Source organism: Nothobranchius furzeri, chromosome 5, assembly GCF_043380555.1.
Source record: "Nothobranchius furzeri strain GRZ-AD chromosome 5, NfurGRZ-RIMD1, whole genome shotgun sequence".
NCBI lineage: Eukaryota > Metazoa > Chordata > Actinopteri > Cyprinodontiformes > Nothobranchiidae > Nothobranchius > Nothobranchius furzeri.
The window spans coordinates 7,504,461-7,526,767 of NC_091745.1; the positions used below are offsets into that span (position 1 = coordinate 7,504,461).

The 22,307-nt window shown below is 42.2% G+C and overlaps 1 protein-coding gene across 1 annotated transcript in view; it reads left to right on the top strand.

Annotated features, from left to right (window-relative positions):
* Window positions 1-8,718: 8,718 nt before the first annotated feature.
* Window positions 8,719-22,307, top strand: part of plekhh3 (pleckstrin homology, MyTH4 and FERM domain containing H3) — a 47,535-nt gene continuing 33,946 nt past the window's right edge. The window contains exons 1-2 of the mRNA XM_015948679.3: window positions 8,719-9,073; window positions 15,222-15,277. Coding sequence (XP_015804165.3) covers window positions 8,939-9,073; window positions 15,222-15,277 — 191 coding nt within the window. The 5' untranslated portion in view covers window positions 8,719-8,938. The remainder of the gene's footprint in view (window positions 9,074-15,221; window positions 15,278-22,307) is intronic.

Genomic DNA, 22,307 nt, shown 5'->3' on the forward strand with positions numbered 1-22,307 from the left:
AAAATAAGTTTTGATAAAAGGACGAACAACTAAGTCCTTCAGGGGAACTTCTCAGTTAAAAAATGCTCATGAAATACGTATGTGGAGTAACCAGGTAGGTAGGTTTTATCGTTGCAATTCTGCACCGCCTGCCTCCAGAGGGTTAAAGCAGTTGCACTTCATTCATTAATGTCCTTTTTTTCTGCTACTTCGGTAACGCGGTTCTGTCCAAGACCAAAGCCAGAGGTCTTTGGGTAAATCTGAATGTAATCATTGCCACAGATCAAAGTTTGTTATTATGTTAACCTGACTTCACATGAAGGTTATTTTTTCTGCTTAATCTTGACCACTGAATCATTTGGCGTCCAGTCAAAAACAACTGGGATGCACCCGCCAGGCTCTGAAACCTTCTGAAACACGTGCAGACTTGTGTTGATAAAAACCAACATTTACATTGATTTCCAAAGTTGATTTATGTGCAGAAAAGACCCGGCAGACACACGACAGTTCCACAAAGACAACCGCTCAGACACCTGCATTAGGTTTAAATACCAACAACAGCTGCAGAACTGAAACACTTTTGTCTCTAATGTTTGCTGCCAACGTGAGCACACACACATAGAAGTTCATAGCTGCAGCCAGTGGCGCACACACACCACTTGATTGTGTTTCCCTCAAACACACACACACACACACCAAACAACCCACAGTTATTTAGTCTGCTGCTAGTTTGTTTGCCCACTGTCTTCTCTCTTTTGTTGCTCTGCCTTGGGCTTTGTTTGAAGCGAGCCGCTGACTCTGGCGAATGACAGTTGCAGCTGGAAAGATGGTGAGTGAGGATGATAAAGGTTGTGGCCAGAGACCAAGTAGAAGGTGGTCAGGTTGGATAAACAGCTTTGTGTCTGTGTTGGTGTTCACTAAGCAATAGCTAAATGGGTTTCTTCACATCTGGCTGAAAAATCCCATTGAAATGATTGCAGCACAGCGTTCGGCCTGCTTTTCTTAGAAGTTCCAGACAGTTTCTTCGGCAGCACAATTTGTTATGCATGCACACACACTGAGATATTTGGCGAGACAAAATGTATTCTTCCCCGGCTCTGGTCCTTGGAGTTTAGCTCCAGTAAAGTACCTCTGGAAGGGAAGTCCAAGAACATCTTGTCCCTGCAAAGCTGGGCCCCAATCCACTTGCAGTGCAGGAGGGGTGGGGGTTGGATGGGCAGCTAATGGAAGGGAGGGCTATTTATCCCAATCTACTGTATCTATGGTTTAATGCTTAAACTTTTACCAGCAACAAACAGAAATTGCACGTCCTGCCTCAATCAGTCGTAGACTTATCTGTTTCCTTCAGTTAAGACTAAAAAAGGAGGAGGGGGGGGGGGGTCATTAGTTGTGACTAAAAAGTGTACTGTTCCTGATGATGAACCATTAGTGAACAAGCTCAGCCACAGGCCAGACCCAAGGGAACACTGTGGTGTACAGTGGGCGTTTGGAGTAGGGGGGAGGTGCGGAAATAAAATACAGCCTAACTCCTCCTTGCACGATTCACCCTCTCTTAATGTTGCTCTTGGAGGTCACAGCACCTAGCAACAGCCTGGATCAAGCCCTGAAGGAAACATGAGACAGCACACACACACACACACACACACACACACACACACACGCACGCACACACACACACACGTCTGTGTTGTGAAATGCATTGTTGAACACGAAAGGGATAATCTAACGTTCTCAGGGCGCGTGCTGTGTGACGAGTACTGGAATAATGCAGAATGGTTGTGATAGTTAAAACCTGTTGGAGTGATGTATAGGTTGCTTTTCCTTTAGTTCATTTGTTCCATTGTTTGGTGGTTTTACAAAAAAGAAAAAAGAAAAAAGCTTCAGTGTCTTTATTTCCATTCCACCCACTTAAAGTTACAAAAATCCTTGTTTGTCGTGCTAAATTATGTTTGTACTGAAGTTTAATTCATTTAAAGAGTAGAAAATGTTCTAACCAGATAATTTATCTGGAAAATCAGCTTTCCTTGCATATAAACTTGAGTTTTTCTGTTTACAACAAATGTCCCAAGTGTGGACGACTCCACAGGATCACACGAATCTGTTTTCTGGTGGATTTCTCAGGAAAGACAGCTATGTACACACTTTCAGACAAAACCAGGGAGCTGAAGCCTTCTCAGCTGATTTGTAAAAGGCTGCTGGGCAGACTGAGGTAAAGCAGCGGCCACATTTTTTTACACGTTCAGTAATTATCCAGCTTGTACTGGTGAGCGCTGCTCTCAGGGATGACATCTAAACATAGGACACAAGCACACGACTGCTTTCAGTCACACAGGGACGGCATACCCCTCTGACATGCACATCTCTGTGGTGACCACCAATCACTTTTATGATGCACACGTAAATACGTGCACTCAGTTCGGCATACTTGCCAGGAGGCACATGTTTACCGCTGACCCTGGCCAACACTCACCTTTGCACAAACATGCAACACACACACACACACACGCAGACCTAACCCTAACCCAGACAGAGAAAGAGAGCAGTCACGTTAGATCTGGAACGGGTTCAGATTTTGGCAAAGTGTCATCAAGTTTGCATTCAGTGTACTTTCACACACTCAGCATCCTAAAAATAGCTGAAGGACTCTGGCTCTCTGCCCAGCTTCCCTAACTGTCAATACGTTATCCTTGCCCTTCACAGCGTTTAACTTACTAAGTTACCATCAGAAACAGTTCTGACCCTCAGGTTAATTATCAGGTCCACTGACTTTATATAAATGTTAAGCGTTTGTTTCATGGAAAATCTTACATTTCTGCTTGTTTTTGATGTAAACATACCAGACAATACGAGGGCACATCGCTGCTGTTTATTTGCACGGCCTCTTGTTGCGTCTATCCTCCCAGCTTTGCTTTCAGCTCCTTCTGCTGATTCTCTGTTCTGGACGATTAAGCATCTTCATCACCTTTTCATCGGCCTGATTCGGTTTGAACACTGCACACTCTGATCTGACGAAAACAAGATTTCTGGTTTGAATCTGCTCCTTTTTTTTTCTCTCTCTATTTGCAGAAGAATTTTGCTTCCTAAATGTCAGCAGGTTGATTACAGTTCAGGCTCAGGTATTTAGGAAGCATGTTTAAGAGCATGTAATAAATCTATTATCTCGTCATTCCAAGTATGTCTGTCACTACCCACAAACTTTGAATGATTCACTTTAAAATATATTTAAATCCAAACGCAGGAACACGTCACTCCTTACCCATTCTGTCTGCTCAGCTAGGATTCCAACTAAAGTGCAGTTAATAATGGATTCATGGTGTAACTGTACTCACAACAGATGCCTGAAGTATAGAGTGTCACTCATTCTCTTAAAACCTGAGAACCCTCATTGCAACACATTATTCACCTCTTGCACACGCTCTGCAGGCAGTTTATAGATCAAGCTGTTGTACTAAAACTCCAGACTTTGAATGGTCGATGTGATGTAGAGAATGTGGAATGTGGGGGGTTAACTGGGGTGAGGGGGTCACAAGTTGAAGCTGCTTTCCCTCTCCTGGCCTGCTACTGACACACTCATGTGTGCCGCACATCTCCAGGAACAGATGTACCCAAAGCCCGAGTTGCACACACACCTCCCCTCCCCATCTGCTGGACAGTGTCCCAGCAGCCAAAGAACAGGAAGAGACAAGATTCCTGACATGATGTGGATGTGAGCCCTGCTGCGAACGTCTCTGATTCACGTGTCCTGTAACAAGATCCTGCAGCAAATATTTCACCGACTTAATCTTTCATTTAATTAACTTTGTAAATCTTTTCTTTTTTCCACATAAACTCTCTCGTGCATGGATGGATGTTTCACAGACGGAGCTTCGGGTCAAGCGGTGTTGTGGTTAAAGAGCTTTGCAGTGGCCATATCCCATTACACTGGCCAATAGCAGCTCCTCTGTTCACAAACCTATAGTCTAAACTTTGGTTGGACCTAAACACACTGGACTAGTGACAGAAGGGGTGTGACCGCAGCAGCACGGGGAGGAGGAAATCCTCTCTGAGTCATGGTGAGGGTCACCGGGGCTCGGTTCCTCTCCTAAATCCCTCATTTGAGGTTGTCAGATAAGCTTTCACCTTGGACCTGACTTCTAAAGAGGCACTCGATGGCCAACGACAGGACTGCTTTCTTTAGATTCTTGTTGAGTCTAACAGCGAAACGTTAAAAGCAAAAAACGCTCTGCTGTTCTCGTGATCGATCATCACTCAGAGAACATGCAAAAGGAGAAAAGAAAAATAGAAACCACCCAAAAGAAATCCATGCAAGCAGTTTTTCTGGCAGTCCAGACCTCACAACCCTCTCTGTTGACAGTCAGCTTGGTTCACCAACAGGAGGGTCTGGCTGTGATGTGGGCTGCAGTGAAACTCAATCCTCCAGGCCGAGACTCAGAGGACACAGAGAAGTACAGAAAGAGAGAAGTGCTTCTCTCTTCTCTGCCTCCAATCAAACTGACATGCACCATTAGTGTTTATTATTCATATTTTTTGTCAGCTTGTAGAAACCTTTGAGCGAACAGAAAGTTGAACTTTTTTTTTTTGTCAGACAATTTACTTTCACAACAAAACATTTATTTTCTTTAATGTTTTGATTCTGTAAAACAAATCCAGACACGTTTCAGAGAGTGGCCGCATTCAGCTACGTCACATCACAAGCTGTTTTGCCGGATTCACACTTTGTTCCCTTTGTTCGGTATCTCGTGTTTTAGCAGCCAACCTACCTCATGTTCACACTGGAGAATTTACCAAATCATCCGCCCTACTCCTGATCCATTGCCTGGCAATGGCCCGCATATCAGGTTGTCTTGCAATGAGTGTGTGTGTGTGTGTGTGTGTGTGTGTGTGTGTGTGTGTGTGTGTGTGTGTGTGTGTGTGTGTGTGTGTGTGTGTGTGTGTGTGTGTGTGTGTGTGTGTGTGTGTGTGTGCGCGCGCGTGCGCAAACTGAGCATCATGTGTCATCTCCTGGAAAGAGGGAAAGACAGGGACAGAGGATGAGGAGCAGGTTGAAAGAAGAAAATCGTCTTTTTCCAGGTGCTTCATTCATTGAGCTTTACTGATATTTAGGATTTGTATTATCATACGTTTGCTGGTGGCACTAACTGTAGTTCTTTCAGAAACTAAAAATGGGTTTCTACTCTTTTTTAACGTAACTAATGTGGGCTGAGGGATTGAGCTCTAAAAATAAAACATATGTTCCTGCAGGTCTGCGGGAGCATGGGCCTCAAGCGTATTGTTTTGGGATATGGGGGAGGACAGGGAGGGTCTGGCCTGGAGAGAGATTCTGCAGAGACGGAAAGCAGCTGGTGCAACTTCATCAGAACCGTCTCTTGCAAACTGATTTGTGCAAGCTTTGCTGCAAGTTGTTGGAAGAAACCCCAAATTGTCAGTTCACACGATCACACCTATATTTTCTTGCGACCTTTGTCAGCTAAATGCAAGTAAGTGCAACTGTGTGACTTGCAGTTATCTGAGATGAGTCAAGAGACAATCAGGCAAACAGTAGAAACTTGCAACAAGTAACACTGGATAAACTGGCGAACTGGATAAAACAGACGGTCAAGCTTTGGAGAGAGGATCAGTGGCTGAAGGCTCTTCTGAGCTGTGTGAAGCAGAAACAGGAAATGACCAGATATAGAAGAAGAAAAGAAGCACAAATGTGACTAGGGCTGAATAAGACGGGTTTAGAGCGGAGACATGTACCTTTTTCCCATAAGTCAAGCGCATCTACTTCCAGTCCATACGCCGCTCACTGTCAAAGAATGAGGGTCTATGGAGGGATAAAAGTTATTTTCTGATCCAGTCTGATGTGTGCCATGGATTTCACATGATGTTTGTGAATTTTAAAGACACACTGTCAAAGAAAGCGCTTATTTTCGACAAGTGGCAACATTTATTTTAGGTTTTGTGTGAAAAGACGTAGCAGGCTCGTCGCAAGATTTGCATCATCAAACTAGACAAGGAGGAGAAGAAGAAAAATGGCTGAGTTTACAGTGCTTTGCATCCTTCTAGGACAAAAGACGGAGCATTAAGCCACTGTAAATCTGTCCATGTAGCTGGGGAGAGGAGATTCTGCGGTGACATAATATTTAAACATTTTAAACATATTTTTAATAATGCTTGGAAAGCTTTTTTATACTTTAATTTTTTGTTTTGTTTTTGTGAAGCGCCTCGTGATTTTCATCTTGGGCTGCACAGTGGATAGAGCTGTTGCCTTGCAGCAAGAAGGTCCTGGGTTCGCCTCCTGGCCTGGGATCTCTCTGCATGGAGTTTGCATGTTCTCTCTGTGCATGCGTGGGTTCTCCCACAGTCCAAAAACATGACTGTTAGGTTGATTGGTCTGTGTGTGTGTGTGTGTGTGTGTGTGTGTGTGTGTGTGTGTGTGTCTGTGCGTGAGTGTTTGTCCTGTGTGTCTGTGTTGCCCTGCGATGGACTGGCTCTCTGTCCAGGGTGTACCTCACCTGAATGCCCATTGACCGCTGGAGATGGGCACCAGCCCCCCCCCCCCACCCCCCCACCCCCACCCCCCACCCTGCGTGGACAAGCGGGTTCACAAGATGGATGGATTTTCATCTTGACAGGGTGCTATATAAAGTAACACCTGATTTGTAGTCTTTTTAATTATGACTTTGTGCAAGCAAATAAATCTTTAAGTATGTGACAAACATCGTTAAAACAAACATAACCGTTTATCATTTAAATTGAAGTACAACATGTGCGTCATTCAGGGCGTAAGGCAAAGCGGACGAGATAACTATAATAACTTTTATAGCTCTGTGTTCATTTGCATGCTTTTTATTTTTCGGTCCGGGGACGCATGAGCTGACTGGAGGGAGAGGAGACGTGTAGCTCCCTTTGCAGAAAAAAAACATGATAAAGCAGATAAAACTTTTACAGCAAAAGAGTTCTCAAACATATGATTCCAATCCTCACAGATAAGAGTAAAGTTGCCTGAAGTACACACACACACACACACACACACACACACACACACACACACACACACACACACACACACACACACACACACACACACACACACACACACACACACACACACACACACACACACACTTTTGACATCAAAATCGTTTCCTTGCTTGGCACTCACACGTTTTCAGGTATTTTCCAAGAACGATCACCCCAATAAATCTAGACAAGCGTGACATACCCACCTGAAGCAGAAATCTCATTGTTATTCTAGCGCTTCTTGGCAAAATCCTGCATTGTTGAAAAACCTGATTAGTTACTTTTCTAATGAGGTACAACTTGTGAGGGTTATGCATTTGTGTCATGAGTAACAGCTCATTTTGTGGGCTGTGCCCCACAAAAACAAACCAAAGACCCTTGTGATATTTCTTATTGGTATTAACTCTTGTTCTGAATCGCTTGGTAGATTGGATGATTGAACACTCAAACAAACGCATACTGGTCATGTTACACATAATTTTTCACTAAGAGGAACCTATGGAATATCCATCCGCACTTGGCTCTTCGTCTTCAATTTGGTCCTATTTTACAGTGGAATGAAGTCCCAGTTTTTGGAAATCAATCAGTCTGCTGATGTTGGTCATTCTAGCACATACAGCTCATCAGTCATACACCTGTACCTTGCACACATGGCAGCACCTGTCCCACTGTGCAAAGACCTAGTCTGGACGTCCTACAGACGTGGTCTGGACCGGCAGACTCAATATAGACATGATTTGCACGTCCATGTAACGTTGTTTGTTTGCAGGGGTGCTGAGTGTTCATGTAATATAAAACAACTAAACAAGACTCTTATTTATAAACTTGTAAGAAAAAAAGTTGAAGTAAATAGTCTAAACGTGTCACACCGCTGATATTTAGCTTTTATGCAAAAGGCAAAGATAATTTAGAGTGCCCTGCAGACATGCAGCAGCTCAGTCAGCACTGCACTTAAAAAGGTTATTAGTAACAAATCACAGAAAAATATTGATCTTTAAATATCCAGACAATAGAAACTAGAATCAGAGAGTCAATTCAATAATTTTGTTCAGCAATGATCAGTCAGACAGAAATTAGATGACGTGTTTAAATTCAGTCTGTAAGATGACTTTAAATTCTTGTGGTTTTGGAGCTAAACGAGTCACCGAGTTTTCAATAAAAACATAAACGAACTGTAAATAAACAATATAACTATTGTTTATGTTGGCTTTTAGAAGGTTCTGCTCAATGGAACGCCATTTTTACACTTCTACACCTATAAGGAAACGTTTTAGATCAAACCAAGCGCCTAAAGGACAGGAGCATCATGTAAAGTCCAAACTAAAGGAAAGATGCTGTGAAATCGAGGGACTCCTGCTTGATTAAACAAGAATAAATGCTGTCAGTGCCCAGGGACGCGCGGGCTGTCAGAGGAGAGGGGCGTGTCGTGTGGGCGTGTCTCCGTGGGGAGTGTCTGCTCTCGCCCAATCACGTTTTAGAGTGTAGGTTGGTAGGCGTGGCTTAGCTCCCACACCATCCTGACCCAGCTGCAGCACGCTTTTGTTCAAACTCCGGAGTCAGACAGCGCTGAGCAGACAGAGGTGTTTCCTTTACAGTACACGTGAGGAAGATGCTGTCACTTTAAAACACGCAGCTCTGGCTCAGAACACTGACATTTTGGGTCTTTTATTGGTGACTAGGTGTTGTTATGAAGTTTTGCGAACGAGCGTAGCGGATGATGTGAAGGATTTCCTCCTGAATCCCTTCTTGTGGTTGGACTATGACTGCTATCGGCTAAAGATACTGATTTAGTTTAGCAGACAGGAGAGGACAGGACAGGCTTCCCTTCGTCCTTCTGGGATCTCTATGGGGAGCGCACTCCCGGTGTGCCCACCCCCAACTCCTCCTGGACTCGGCGTGAACGTGGACCCCACCGACCTGGATAGCAGAAAACGACACGCTTAACCGTATTTGAATGCCTTTGCAAGGAGTTTGCTGGTTTCTGTGCTGCAGGCAGGGCTTCAGTTTGCTGGGACGGGACTATGGGGAAAAGGAGGAGGAAGAGTCTTTTGAGTTGCGCAACAAGGAGGACTTGACCCCCAATGGACGGGTAAAAATAATCTCCACCTGCTCTTTTTTCCTGCTTACCGCTCATTTAACCTGAAAACGACGAAAGCCAATAATGTACCGTATCCACATTTGTAATGCTGCTCTTTGCACTTCCTTTATACATTTAGATTAGTTGCATGTGTGGTTTTGTCCGAGCACACAGATACTGATTTAACAATGATTGCACGTGAAAAGTAAACATCGGCCCTTCATGATGATAAGAAATGCAGATGTTTCTAACCGGTGTTAACACGTGGTTTCTCAATCCGAGGCTTTATTTGGCTTTCAGGGTGCTCAGTTTTTCACGTTCAGCTTTTCTGCACAGATCTCTCAAGCTTAGGCAACATTGAGCAATCCCCCCCCCCCAGCCCCCCCCCCACACACACACACATGCTCTGATGCAAGCTGTAAAACTCGGTGAGCTGAACTGATCCTGTGTGCTTTGCCTCCATCCGCTCATTTTCAAATAAGACTGTGGCCTTGTCTTCTCTGTAATGTTAGTCATCTGATCAGGCGCAGTGAGTTCAGCATTGTCCACCCACTTGTGAGGGGTATTGTTGCCTCTAGATGAGGTAGGCTCTTTTGGTAGAACATCTGTTTATGTACAGTGTCTTCGCTGATTCACTAGTGTTTACTCATTTATTTAAAAAAGGCATCTGAGAGGAGATAGCTAAGCCACATTCACTTACATTCTGCTAGCTTTTTGATATATATGCAGTAGAGGTCGATGCTGGTTTTTCTACCGATGCTGATGGTAGGAAACACAGTCAGCCGATGGACAACATTAACTGCCGATTTTCATGGCTGATATCTAGACATTTTCCAACTTATTGTCATGATAAAATATCATTAATAACATCAATTGGTGCACAAAGTTGAATCTGTTTTTGAGCTCTGAATTTAACAAACTGTTAAATCTTAACTTTGTGCATTGATCGGTGTTATAGTCAGACACCTATAAAGTTAATTTAGTGTGTTTCTTGTGCAGATATTATTAGTGAACATAAAAATACATTTAAATCAAAATCTGCAGCAGCACCGTGCTGCCCGAGGATGTGCCTGACTTTAAATCGGCTTTATTAAGGACAATTATCGGCTTATGCCGATGTATAAAAAACTGTAAATATCGGCCTGATATATCAACTGACATATATCGGTCTACCCCTAATATACTCGCTTGCAAACGACCAGTGTGGCTGCAGGAACATTTGCATGGAAACGTTCTGAACAGATAAGTTTACACAGTTGTTTGGCTCAACAGAAACCTAACTGCACCAACATCCCCCAGATAAGGGCAACATCTGCTGCTCGGGGCTCTTCGGTGAGGTGTTGGTTTGTAACAGCACACTTTCTATATCTTAATGTACCATCTGGCTGGCCATCAGGGGTCTAAGGAATCCAACTCATAATCAATCCCAGATCAGTCTTCTAAAGTGATCCTATCAGATACTTTTACTGTCATATTTCCCAAATCCCTCATTAAAATGCAACCTCATCTCCTCTTGGGATCTCACATTAAAATGTTTACCAGACAAGAGCTTTTTGTTGATCTTGCTCAAACAACTTTATTCTCTCAAAGATGAAGATAAGGATGGCCTCGGCTGTCTAGTCCAACTCCTGCGTCATAACCAAATTGTCATGGAAGCGTAGCTAAAAATGGGTGCATTTGCTTTCCTGCCGAGTTGTTTTTTTCGCAGTGTAGTATGACATTCCGTATCTTTACATATGTGACCGTGTGTGCAACTAACTTGCAACTGGATTAGAAAAAAAAGTTTGTTATTCATTGCGCAAAATTCTGAGATTAAGGATTCAGTCGTTGAAGATCGAACTGATAGTAACTTCAGTGATGTCACGAACAGATACAAATCTGAGGAGCTGAAACTCCCTGTTGGTGGTGTAGCTTATGTGTAGAAAATAAAACGTTGCACAAAACTTAAATCAGTTGTATGTTATTATTTGGGACGGCTGTAGCTCAGGAGGTAGAGCAGGTTGTCCAGTAATCGGAAGGTTGCAGGTTCGATCCTGGAACTAGATCCTGTTGTGTCCTTGGGCAAGACATTTAACCCACCTTACCTGCTGGTGGTGGTCGGCGGTACTTGTGGGGCTTGTGTTCAGCAGGCCTCGCCTCTGTCCCCAGGGCAGCTGTGGCTACATCGTAGCGCATCATCATCAGCGTATGGGTTGTGTGTGTGAATGGGTGTGCGAAGCACCTTGGGGGGTTGTAGAACCCTATAAGAAGGCGCTATACAAATACATTACCATTTATTTATACGCAATGTAATGAAGTGGTAGTCAAATAGGACATTTTCTGATTTATCTTTGTCTCCAATCAACTTGATTGTGTTCAAGGTTACAAACGCTAGTAAAATACTGATTAAGTTAAAGTGTCACATTAAATTTAGGAACATTTTCATTGCCTTTAAATAGTTTCTACCCCTTTATTATTGTGTTGCTTTGCAGAATAGTCTCCTATCGATTTATGCTCTGTGGTATTTATGAATATAAACTGCCTTGCGTTGAGCCATAAATTCCTCCGCTGCCTCTTTTAATCTTTGTGATATAAATCTGTTTTCTGTCGTGTTGCTTGTTTGACTTATCAGATCACTTCTAAATGGAAGCAATCATTTTACTCCTGTAATTTAAGGGGTTTAGTCGAGCTATGATAAACAGGGAACCATTCCTTTGGTTGAAGAAAACGCACGATAAATACACCCAAGCATGACTGAGGTTTTGAGTCATTTGATATACTTTAGAAAATTGTGTCTCCTGTTGATTCGTGCCAGTCGTCTATTGTAGACATTTCTGTCATTCTTAGTAGTTGATGCTTTTCCATTTCTATTTGGGAGTTATCTAAACCAAAGACTGTATCCTCAGCTGGTCAGTCTCAGCCCTGAAAAGTTGTTGTGCATCACAAATCCTCCATTGTAGGAGTATAACGTACAGATTTTTGCTTTCATTTAAGTCAACTGAAGGAGTTTGATAGACTTAAACACAATTTTGTGATCGCCATGGTGGAATTTATTAAAACAAAGCTTTTAATCTAGAGCAGGGGTGTCAAACATGCGGCCCGCGGGCCGGATCCGGCCCACAAGCAAGTTACATCCGGCCCGCGAGATGGCTGTGTACACTTTATTTTCATACTTTACAATGTAGAGTGAAAATAAACTTATCTTTGTGAGCAATTTTTCTCTGTAATGAGTATAAATAAAACAAAGCTGCGCTCAAGGCTCACACAAGAACTTGAATCACATCCTGAAGTTGGCCGCCACTCAGGATGTGACTTCTGATATTGATGTGCTGGTGAAAGCTAAAAGATGTTAAGTAAAATGAGTCAAATACACTTTAAGCGCTGCATGAAACTGATCTAGCCATGTGATCTGTAAGCTCTTTGAATCACTAAGGAATGTTTTATTTATTTATTAAGGTTTTTATTTTTTTTCCCAAATTTTCAAGCACACTTCAGGTGTTGTACTTGTACTATTTTGGATACACTGTCCTCAGGCTCCAGCCTTGTTTTATATTGATTGTATTAAAACAAAGAAAACAATCTGAAGTTGTTTTTAATTTACCGGTCCGGCCCACTTGGGACTAGATTTCCCTCAATGTGGCCCGTGAGCTAAAGTGAGTTTGACACCCCGATCTAGAGCTTTGTTCATTTTTGAGTCAGTGGGTGAGACTTTCTCCGCTGCCCTGATACATGTGTATGTGTGTGCTTCATGACACAGATCTACTTCATTTAGTAGGCCTCTTTCCAAGGATGTCTACAGTGACCCACAAAACGGATGGAGTCTCTCTCCCAGGGACTTTCACATTCTCACCACAAGCAGCAATGTTTGCCAACATGTTGCCGGAGGATGCCATGATATGTGGCATCCAGAGGACCCAAACCATCGTGGCACAGTGTTCTTGGCCACAACTCTTTTTAGTGAAGTTGAAGTTATGAGTCAGAGCTGGCACATGTCTAGGTTTGGCTCTTAGGAACACAAGTCCATGTCAGAACCTTTTCCCTTCGTGTTTACAGACCTCTTTCAAAGAAACTGCTCTTTAGCAGCTGCCCAAATAGTCTCTGAGCTGAATGCTTCCAGTGTTGGGACACCTTGGCACTCACTTTTGGACAGGACATGTCATTCACTCTTCTTTCATTTGTTTTATTTGAAACTTTTCCTTATTTTTATGGGGTGTCAGGGTCAAGTTTACTCATAAAATGCTGCCACACAATGTGAAAGCCTTGGCAGTTGTAAATGTGAATCGGAGCTCCTCTTTAGGGTTTGTTCTTAGAACAATCGGGCACAGTCCAGCGTCGGTGAGGTTGGATCTCGTTAACCGTGACTACTGCCCTTTGCCTTTAGAGGTGTCATGGTACGCTGGTTTATATTTGGTTTCCGTTTCGTCTCTGCCTCACCACCTTTAGGCCACACATCTGGTCCTCAGGCCGACACTAGCTGAGCCCAAGCATTTCCTCCTGTTTACTCAGCCTCCCAGGAGAGCTGAAGGGAAAAAGAAAGAGAGCAAGAGAGTAGACTGGAAAGCCAGAGCGGAAGTCGGCCACGAAACAAACACATCACGCCATCTTTTCCCTCTTTCCCTTCAAACTCTGCTGTAGTTTTGAGTGATTCATCCTCTGCCCGTCCAAGGGGAGCTGTGGTGCCAGAGCTCTGCGTCGCACGCTATCTTTGTTTCCCACCCCACAGCCCATTTATTCTGTTGGAAAGTTTTCTTTTTCCTGTGAATTGAAGGACTCAAAATATCCCAACTCTAGCCACTTTACTCTTTCTATCATTGATCATATAATCAGTTTATATTCTGAAATTACAGCTTGTCTGTTGCTGACAGTATTGAGGTTGATTTGTTGTTTTTAGCAATAGCCATCGGACTTGTTTTCTGCGGTTTGGCTAAGAACGTTCGCTGTATGTTTAATGGCAGACAAGACGAATTACCATACATTCTGTCTTTCACTCACAAGTCACTTTGTAACACTGTTCAGTCGTTCTTGCGTGTTTGGCTTGGCCCACTACAGTCAACAGTTAAACATTAATGAAATGTTATTATCCAAACCCAAATCCTTTCCCCGTTTGCCCTAACAACATAACGTAGATTCAGTACCAAACTTTAAAAGTGCGCTATGTGTTGGCTTTGTTATTTCTGAGGGATCTAAAACCATTCAGTAGAATGTTTTCATGGAGCGGCAGCTATACTTAGGTTAGTTTGCCCAGTAGTAAAGTGTGGTGGGTGAACTGTGAGGGGCCCAGAGCTGACCTGGATACTGTTTCAGGTGGGCCGAATTGGGCCGGGGCAGCCACAGGAGCTGGCCCAAGGCTGTGGCTCACAGAGACAACAAGCCAGGCCACGGGGACACACAGCACTGCTCTCACCAGGGATCTGGTCCAAACTGGCATGCTCTGATGTCCTATGGGGTTTTCCAAGGTTGGTTTGGGAATCTACAAGCTGAATCATCTTCTACTTAATAGAAGAGACCTGGAATGAAAAGGTCATTGTTAGAAATACTAAATTAGATTTTTTTTTCTCGTCTTTGTCAGTGGGACTTGTTTAGTCATTAAAAGGAGTCCTCTCTGTACTCATTTCCTAGAATGAATGTACAGGATTTGCTGTGAATTGCTGCCTTAATGACACAGTTGGTGATTATAAACTGGAACTTCATTCATAACTTAATTATCATCGGTTCACCAATAACTGGACTAAATAACATTCTGTTTATATACATCCCATGCAGAGATCTCTTTGTCAAACCTGCAGTCGTTTCCCATTAGCTTGTGGATTTAAACACGAATGAGGTTATTTTGAGGTTGCCCTTCCTCGATAAATGACCAGTCTGAATTAAAAGTTTTCTAACGTGTGAAAATTGGGGTGCATGCAGCTTTAGCACAAAAGATCACTGTTCTGAGCTTTTAAACCAAATTAGCCTGTTTTGCATGCCGTATTTCTCCTCACCAGCTTCCCCCTTGCAAGTACAGGCCAAGAATTACAGAAACAGCGCAACTATGTGCTCAAGCTGCCAGTAACAACTGCATGCACAGCTATAACATGGCCTCTGAAGGCAAACCATTAACTGATCCCTCCAACTTTCAGATAGACTACTGATTGTGTTGCATTATCGGCCATTTACCCTTTTTTTTGTCTTCTGTTGACAGACTCCAGCTGAGGTGACTGTTTCTCAGCCAACTTGTACAGCCAATGGAACAAATGGGTAAGAAAAATTTCCTCCTCTCAAATTCAGAAGCAATACTTCCCATTTTACTTGCAAACTTCCCCTCATCGCTGGAGATTTATACATGTATCCTAAGGCTGGTATTTACAAAGGCTTGAGTTTTCATTTTCTCCACAGCAAACTATTTCACATGGTGCTTCTGTGTATGCATAAAAGTGAAGCAGATTCTCTAGGTTTCACTCTGATTTGTTTTTTTTTTTTAAATTGAAATCAGCTGTGATGTCCTTCTGAACCTTGATCACAGTCTGTCCAGCTTCCACATTCCTCAGAGCCGTGGTTCATAATAAACCAAGATGCATATCCAAATGGTAAAGTTTTAGATGTGGCTTAACAGTGACTGCTGGATACAGTATAAGGAGAAAATCATGAAGGACTCCATCCAGACTATTGGAGCATGGCTGTGATCTCAGATAGTGATGTAGCCAGGCTCTGCTGCTCTCTATCTTTGGCGCCCTGCCGTTATCCCTTCTTCAAGCCCCATCTCTCATCCACAATCTCTACCGTATTGCTGTCGACTCACGAGCAATGAGTCATAAGGCTTGACACATAGCGTTATCATAGACTCCAAATGAGCAGACTGGGGTCTGCAACAACTCTCCACAAGAATCAAACTGCCTCAGGAAGTCGCTAATTCAGAGACGTTTAGATGCAGCCCTGCAGGACATGGTGTCTCCTAAGGCCTGAAGGGCAAAAAGGAAGAGGAATAAGTGACGACTGGACTGTGTGATTCAGTCCTGCCCTAATAGCACTCCCAGAGGAGGAGTGGCTTGGATGTGTGCATGTCATTTCTACAGTTTGGTGGCAGTGTCCTTGGGCGACATTGCAAAATTAATTACTGGTTCTGCAGGGAGTGTGTTAAAAGCTCAGCTGGAATCGTCACACTGAGTGGAGAGATAAGACGTCATACTTGGTCATTACTTGGCTAACAGGCGGGCACACCTAGTTGTTCTGCTCCGTTAAGGAAATGACTAGCAGGGCTCTGATTGGTCAGAGTGGTGCCACATCCATTTAGTTCAAGTCCTGCTCAACAGGCAAGACAACTCTGGTTTGGTCTTTGCAGTTACAGAACCGGTGAGATATATTACTCATTTAAAAATAAATATCAGATCTTACTCAAACTGATTAAAGGACTTTAATATTTTCCATAAAACAAAGGTGTACCTGATAATGTTATGACACATTGTTAACTCAGCCCAGTCATAAATATATATAAATCAATTTTCTTCAAATAAAAGGTTGAAGGCTACAGATAGTTGTCTGTCGTGTATGATTTCAAGATTCATGTTGTTAATTTTAACTTTTATTAATGTAACTTCTGTAATTTTCTATTTTTGATTTGATGAACATGATGGAAATAGTACAAACATCCTTGTTACCAACACATAATTAACTTATTAATATTTTTCCTTGTTTAAAAGTTATTTCATACTCTCAAAATGTTATAAATTAAAATGTAATTGAATGAGGAAACTAGATTTGAAATCTGATGATGCTCAAAAGAATTACATACGTACACATATATACATACATATGTAAGTATGTACATATATACATGCATATGTAAGTATATATATGTATATATGTGTGTGTGTGTGTGTATGTATGCATATATATATATATATATATATATATATATATATATACATACATACAGTATATATACATACGTATGTACACACTGTATTGACCCGAATATAGGACAACCCCGATTATAAGACAACCCCCCATTCCAAGACTAATCTTCAAGAAAACAAAAAAAAAAATCATTTTTTAAAGAAACAATTTTTATTGAAATTTTGAGAAATGATACTGAGCAAAAATAATATTTTAATGCTAGCTAGCAGAACTTTGCTCACATGTGAAACCAAAAGTCAAATGATGCTTTTATTCACAGACGTCCTCTGACTTCGCTGTACTCACTCCTTCTCATGCTGCTGCAGTCCTTGTGTACCATCAGATGGCTACAACTGCTGGCTCCTCCTATTGAACGTCACCCTCACTGCTAATGCATCCATGCATGCAATATTTGACGCCTCAGCTGAATTGATCACGGCCATCTTAAAATTGGCATAACTCTGCCTTAGATTGTTAACTTGGCCCACTTTTGGTCCACTCTGCTCCGGACCTTTCGTCTCCATTGTTTTCTCCTGTTGAGAATATACAGCCCTGCACCCTCTGCTGTTACGGGCGTGTAATGACCCCAGACAAATATCACCATGTGTAAATGCTTAGACCCCAATTGTAAGACGATCCAATGTTTTAAAATAATTTTCAATTAAATAAACCTCTTCCTATATTCAGGTCAATAAAAATGTTATCTATCTATCTATCTATCTATCTATCTATCTGTCTGTCTGTCTGTCTGTCTGTCTGTCTGTGTGTGTGTGTGTGTGTGTGTGTGTGTGTGTGTGTGTGTGTGTGTGTGTGTGTGTGTGTGTGTGTGTGTGTGTGTGTGTGTGTGTGTGTGTGTGTGTGTGTGTGTATCTATAAACACATATATACAGTGGGGCAAAAAAGTATTTAGTCAGCCACCGATTGTGCAAGTTCTCCCACTTAAAACGATGACAGAGGTCAGTAATTTTCATCATAGCTACACTTCAACTGTGAGAGACAGAATGGGGAAAAAAAATCCATGAATTCACATGGCAGGATTTTTAAAGAATTTATTTGTAAATCAGGGTGGAAAATAAGTATTTGGTCAATAACAAAACTTCAACTCAGTACTTTGTAACATAACCTTTGTTGGCAATAACAGAGGTCAAACGATTACTATAGGTCTTTACCAGGTTTGCACACACAGTAGCTGGTATTTTGGCCCATTCCTCCATGCAGATCTTCTCGAGAGCAGTGATGTTTTGGGGCTGTCGCCGAGCAACACGGACTTTCAACTCCCTCCACAGATTTTCTATGGGGTTGAGGTCTGTAGACTGGCTAGGCCACTCCAGGACTTTCAAATGCTTCTTACGGAGCCACTCCTTTGTTGCCCGGGCCGTGTGTTTGGGATCATTGTCGTGTTGGAAGACCCAGCCACGTTTCATCTTCAAAGCTCTCACTGATGGAAGGAGGTTTTGGCTCAGAATCTCACGATACATAGCCCCATTCATTCTGTCCTTAACACGGATCAGTCGTCCTGTCCCCTTAGCAGAAAAACAGCCCCAAAGCATGATGTTCCCACCCCCATGCTTCACAGTAGATATGGTGTTCTTGGGATGCAACTCAGTATTCTTCTTCCTCCAAACACGACGAGTTGAGTTTATACCAAAAACTTCTACTTTGGTTTCATCTGACCACATGACCTTCTCCCAATCCTCTGCTGTATCATTCATGTGCTCTCTGGCAAACTTCAGATGGGCCTGAACATGCACTGGCTTCAGCAGCAGAACACATCTGGCACTGCAGGATTTGATTCCCTGCCGTTGTAGTGTGTTACTGATGGTGACCTTTGTTACTGTGGTCCCAGCTCTCTGCAGGTCATTCACCAGATCCCCCCGTGTGGTTCTGGGATTCTTGCTCACCGTTCTCATGATCATTTTGACCCCACGGGATGAGATCTTGCGTGGAGCCCCAGATCGAGGGAGATTATCAGTGGTCTTGTATGTCTTCCATTTTCTGATAATTGCTCCCACAGTTGATTTTTTTCACACTAAGCTGCTTGCCTATCGTAGATTCACTCTTCCCAGTCTGGTGCAGGTCTACAATTCTTTTCCTGGTGTCCTTCGAAAGCGCTTTGGTCTTGGCCATAGTGGAGTTTGGAGTCTGACTGTTTGAGGCTGTGGACAGGTGTCTTTTATACAGATAATGAGTTCAAACAGGTGCCATTAATACAGTTAACGAGTGGAGGACAGAAAACTTCTTAAAGAAGACGTTACAGGTCTGTGAGAGCCAGAGATTTTCCTTGTTTGAAGTGACCAAATACTTATTTTCCACCCTGATTTACAAATAAATTCTTTAAAAATCCTGCCATGTGACTTCATGGATTTTTTTTTCACATTCTGTCTCTCACAGTTGAAGTGTACCTATGATGTAAATTACTGACCTCTGTCATCATTTTAAGTGGGAGAACTTGCACAATCGGTGGCTGACTAAATACTTTTTTGCCCCACTGTATGCATAAACACTTAATTTATGTTAACTTAATCTTTATTAGATTAGAAAAGGTGAACTGTTATTATTTTTATATGTATGTAGCAGCAAAGCATTGAGAAAATGTTATGTGTAAATGGGGGTGGGATTAAATAAGTTTTCTTCTTCCCACTCCATATAGCATACATACATACATACATACATACATACATACATACATACTTGTATCTATACATACATACATTCATACTTGCATACATGTATACATACATACATACTTGTATACATACATGCATACATACATACATACTTGTATACATACATACATGCATACATACATACATACATACATGCATACATGTATACATACATACATACTTGTATACATACATGCATACATACATACATACATACATGCATACTTTATTAAATAAACAAACTTTGGCTGGCAATCATTTTCTTTGAAGTATCACAATTTGGTTTTTGTTTCTGTATTCATACAGACACATAATGTCATGCAATAAAGCAGGAATGTTTATGTTTTCTTGATTGTGAAGATGTGAAATTTATTCATGGAGACCATTCAACGTCTCTCTTTCAGTCAACAGACAGTCCCAGGCTGCCTGCTCTCTCCTGCTGAGCTAACACCCTGATTTGACTTACACCATCACGATTTTTTTCATTCTCATTTTTACTTTCCTTACTCGCCTTCTCATATCTCGGCCAAGGCTGAGTACTAACTGTACCCAGATGAAAATGCACACTTAAGAACTATCTCTCTTATAATCTGTTCCATCTGCTTTGTCATTAACTCCTTCCCTCGTCTTTGACAGTCAAAACATGATGCTTTTCAAATGTTTTCTACTAGATACTTGACAGTAAGAGAACAGTATTTATGTATGTAACTTTATACCAGTGAGTGTAAGCTTGGGCATGCATGAAACGAGTAGGTGTTTGCATGAAGAGTGCAGCAGTGGGCCTCTGGTAATTGTGTGTCTGGAAGTATGTTGTCCTGTTGGGTCAACCATCTCACACTGGCCCTATTTAGAGCATATACTATATAATATATGGAAGGCTTTAATTTTCATCGTAAAACTTTACAAACAGAATGACTTCATTCAAACTAAAAAGCATCTTTACCCACTCTCATAAAATTTCTTGCTGACAACACACACACAAACTCAGACTTCCTGTCACACCTCCCCCTCCTCCTCCGATCTCAGAACATGACTTTTTTCCCTCTCTCCTCTGCCTAGTCCAGAATTTCTTGGCAGTGGTCTTGAGTAAACAGTGTATTTTTAGCTGGGAGGTCATATAGGCCCAATCTTAATCACCACATTCCCATTTTCCCACCAGCCCAGTTTCATGCAGAGAGCCATTCAGCCAGCCCAAGCTCTCTGGAGAAGGAGATGGGGACCCAAAGTGAAAGGGGTGCACCTTAACCCAAAGCAGAGCAATCACAGCATTTCAATTAGAAAAACCGTTGTTGACATTTAGAGATTAGTTTAATAGAGCTAGACGTTGACTCTTAGATACATAGTTTTAAAGCGTTCTTGGATTCGTCAAACCTTTTTTTACAGTAAGACCAGTATTAAAGTATATAAATATATATTTTTTATTTGTATTTTCTAAAATAGTGAGTCACAGATTTGTATGTGAATCATTTTCACAAATGTGCAGGTTTTGTGGTAAAGAAAAGACCCACTGTGTACGTCTGGGACATGTTTCTGCTGCAGTCATTGAAGCCCGACAGCAAGGACAGCACTTTTATAACTTTAATTAATGTCTCCGATTAGACCCTGGACTGAAATCAATTACTCATCACTGCAGCAGCTGTTAGCAGATTGAGGGTAGCAACATGATCAACTTGCTGGGAATCCCATTTTTACGATGTTTAAAAGTGACACTGCCATAGCAACACTGCGGAATACAAATACAAACATCTGTTTTTCCATATAACCTGAGTTTTTAAAATCAAATATATACATTCGTCTTTGGTTTGTAAGGCTGTTTTTAACCTTTTTGTAGGAATCTCCCAGTTTTAGTGAATGAATTAAACCAGAACTACACAGCATGTAAAATCATGATCTACTTTCCTGAGAAAACCTGCAAACATGTTACCATAGACTAATATAATGACTAGACAGGAATGTTGGCGTGGAAGTTGAAGCCAAGAGGAACAGAAAGCCCCCCTAGTGACTGTCCACTGTTGACCCTTTGCACCTATGTAACATGATCGCATGGGTCCGCCGTGGTGGACATCAACAGTGAGTTATGGGAGTATTGAACAGAGGGCAACAGTGGCGACTGAGATCATGGTTTTGCCAGTTCAGCGTGACTTTTGCTGCTTTTATAAGACACAACATGCGGGCAAATCAGAGTGACACAGCAGCCATGGTGTTTCTCATGAAAGTTCCGTGGTGGCATGGCGATGTAGGGATTTTGTAGTAGTATTTGTGCTGCCACGCTTGTTAGTAATATTGCTGCAACGCCACACGTGAATGAAGAATATACCTTGGTGCACCAGAGTGAGATGTCATGATCACGTGTGGAACTACTGCTGAGCTGCTGCTGGCAAGTATATTGAAAATGAAAGTAATCACGGGCCGTAAGTTTCACTTTTGTAAACAGAGTCAGATGAGATGGTGAACTGGGGTGATGCGGAGCTTCAGGAGCTTCTCTCTGTTAGAGCTGAAGCTCAGATAATCAGACAGTTCGTGGAGATTGTGAGGGACCCCAACCTTTAGGAGAGGCTTGTCAAAAAAATAAAAATGCAAGGAGCGTGGCATCAATCGCAATAAAAAGCTGAAGAGAAGTCCGTGGCAGCGCAGAGACCGACTCCATACCCCCTTTATACCGCCATTGCTTATACTTTTGTGAAACGGACACAATTGTGCCACATTACCGCCACGGTCTGACCACTTAT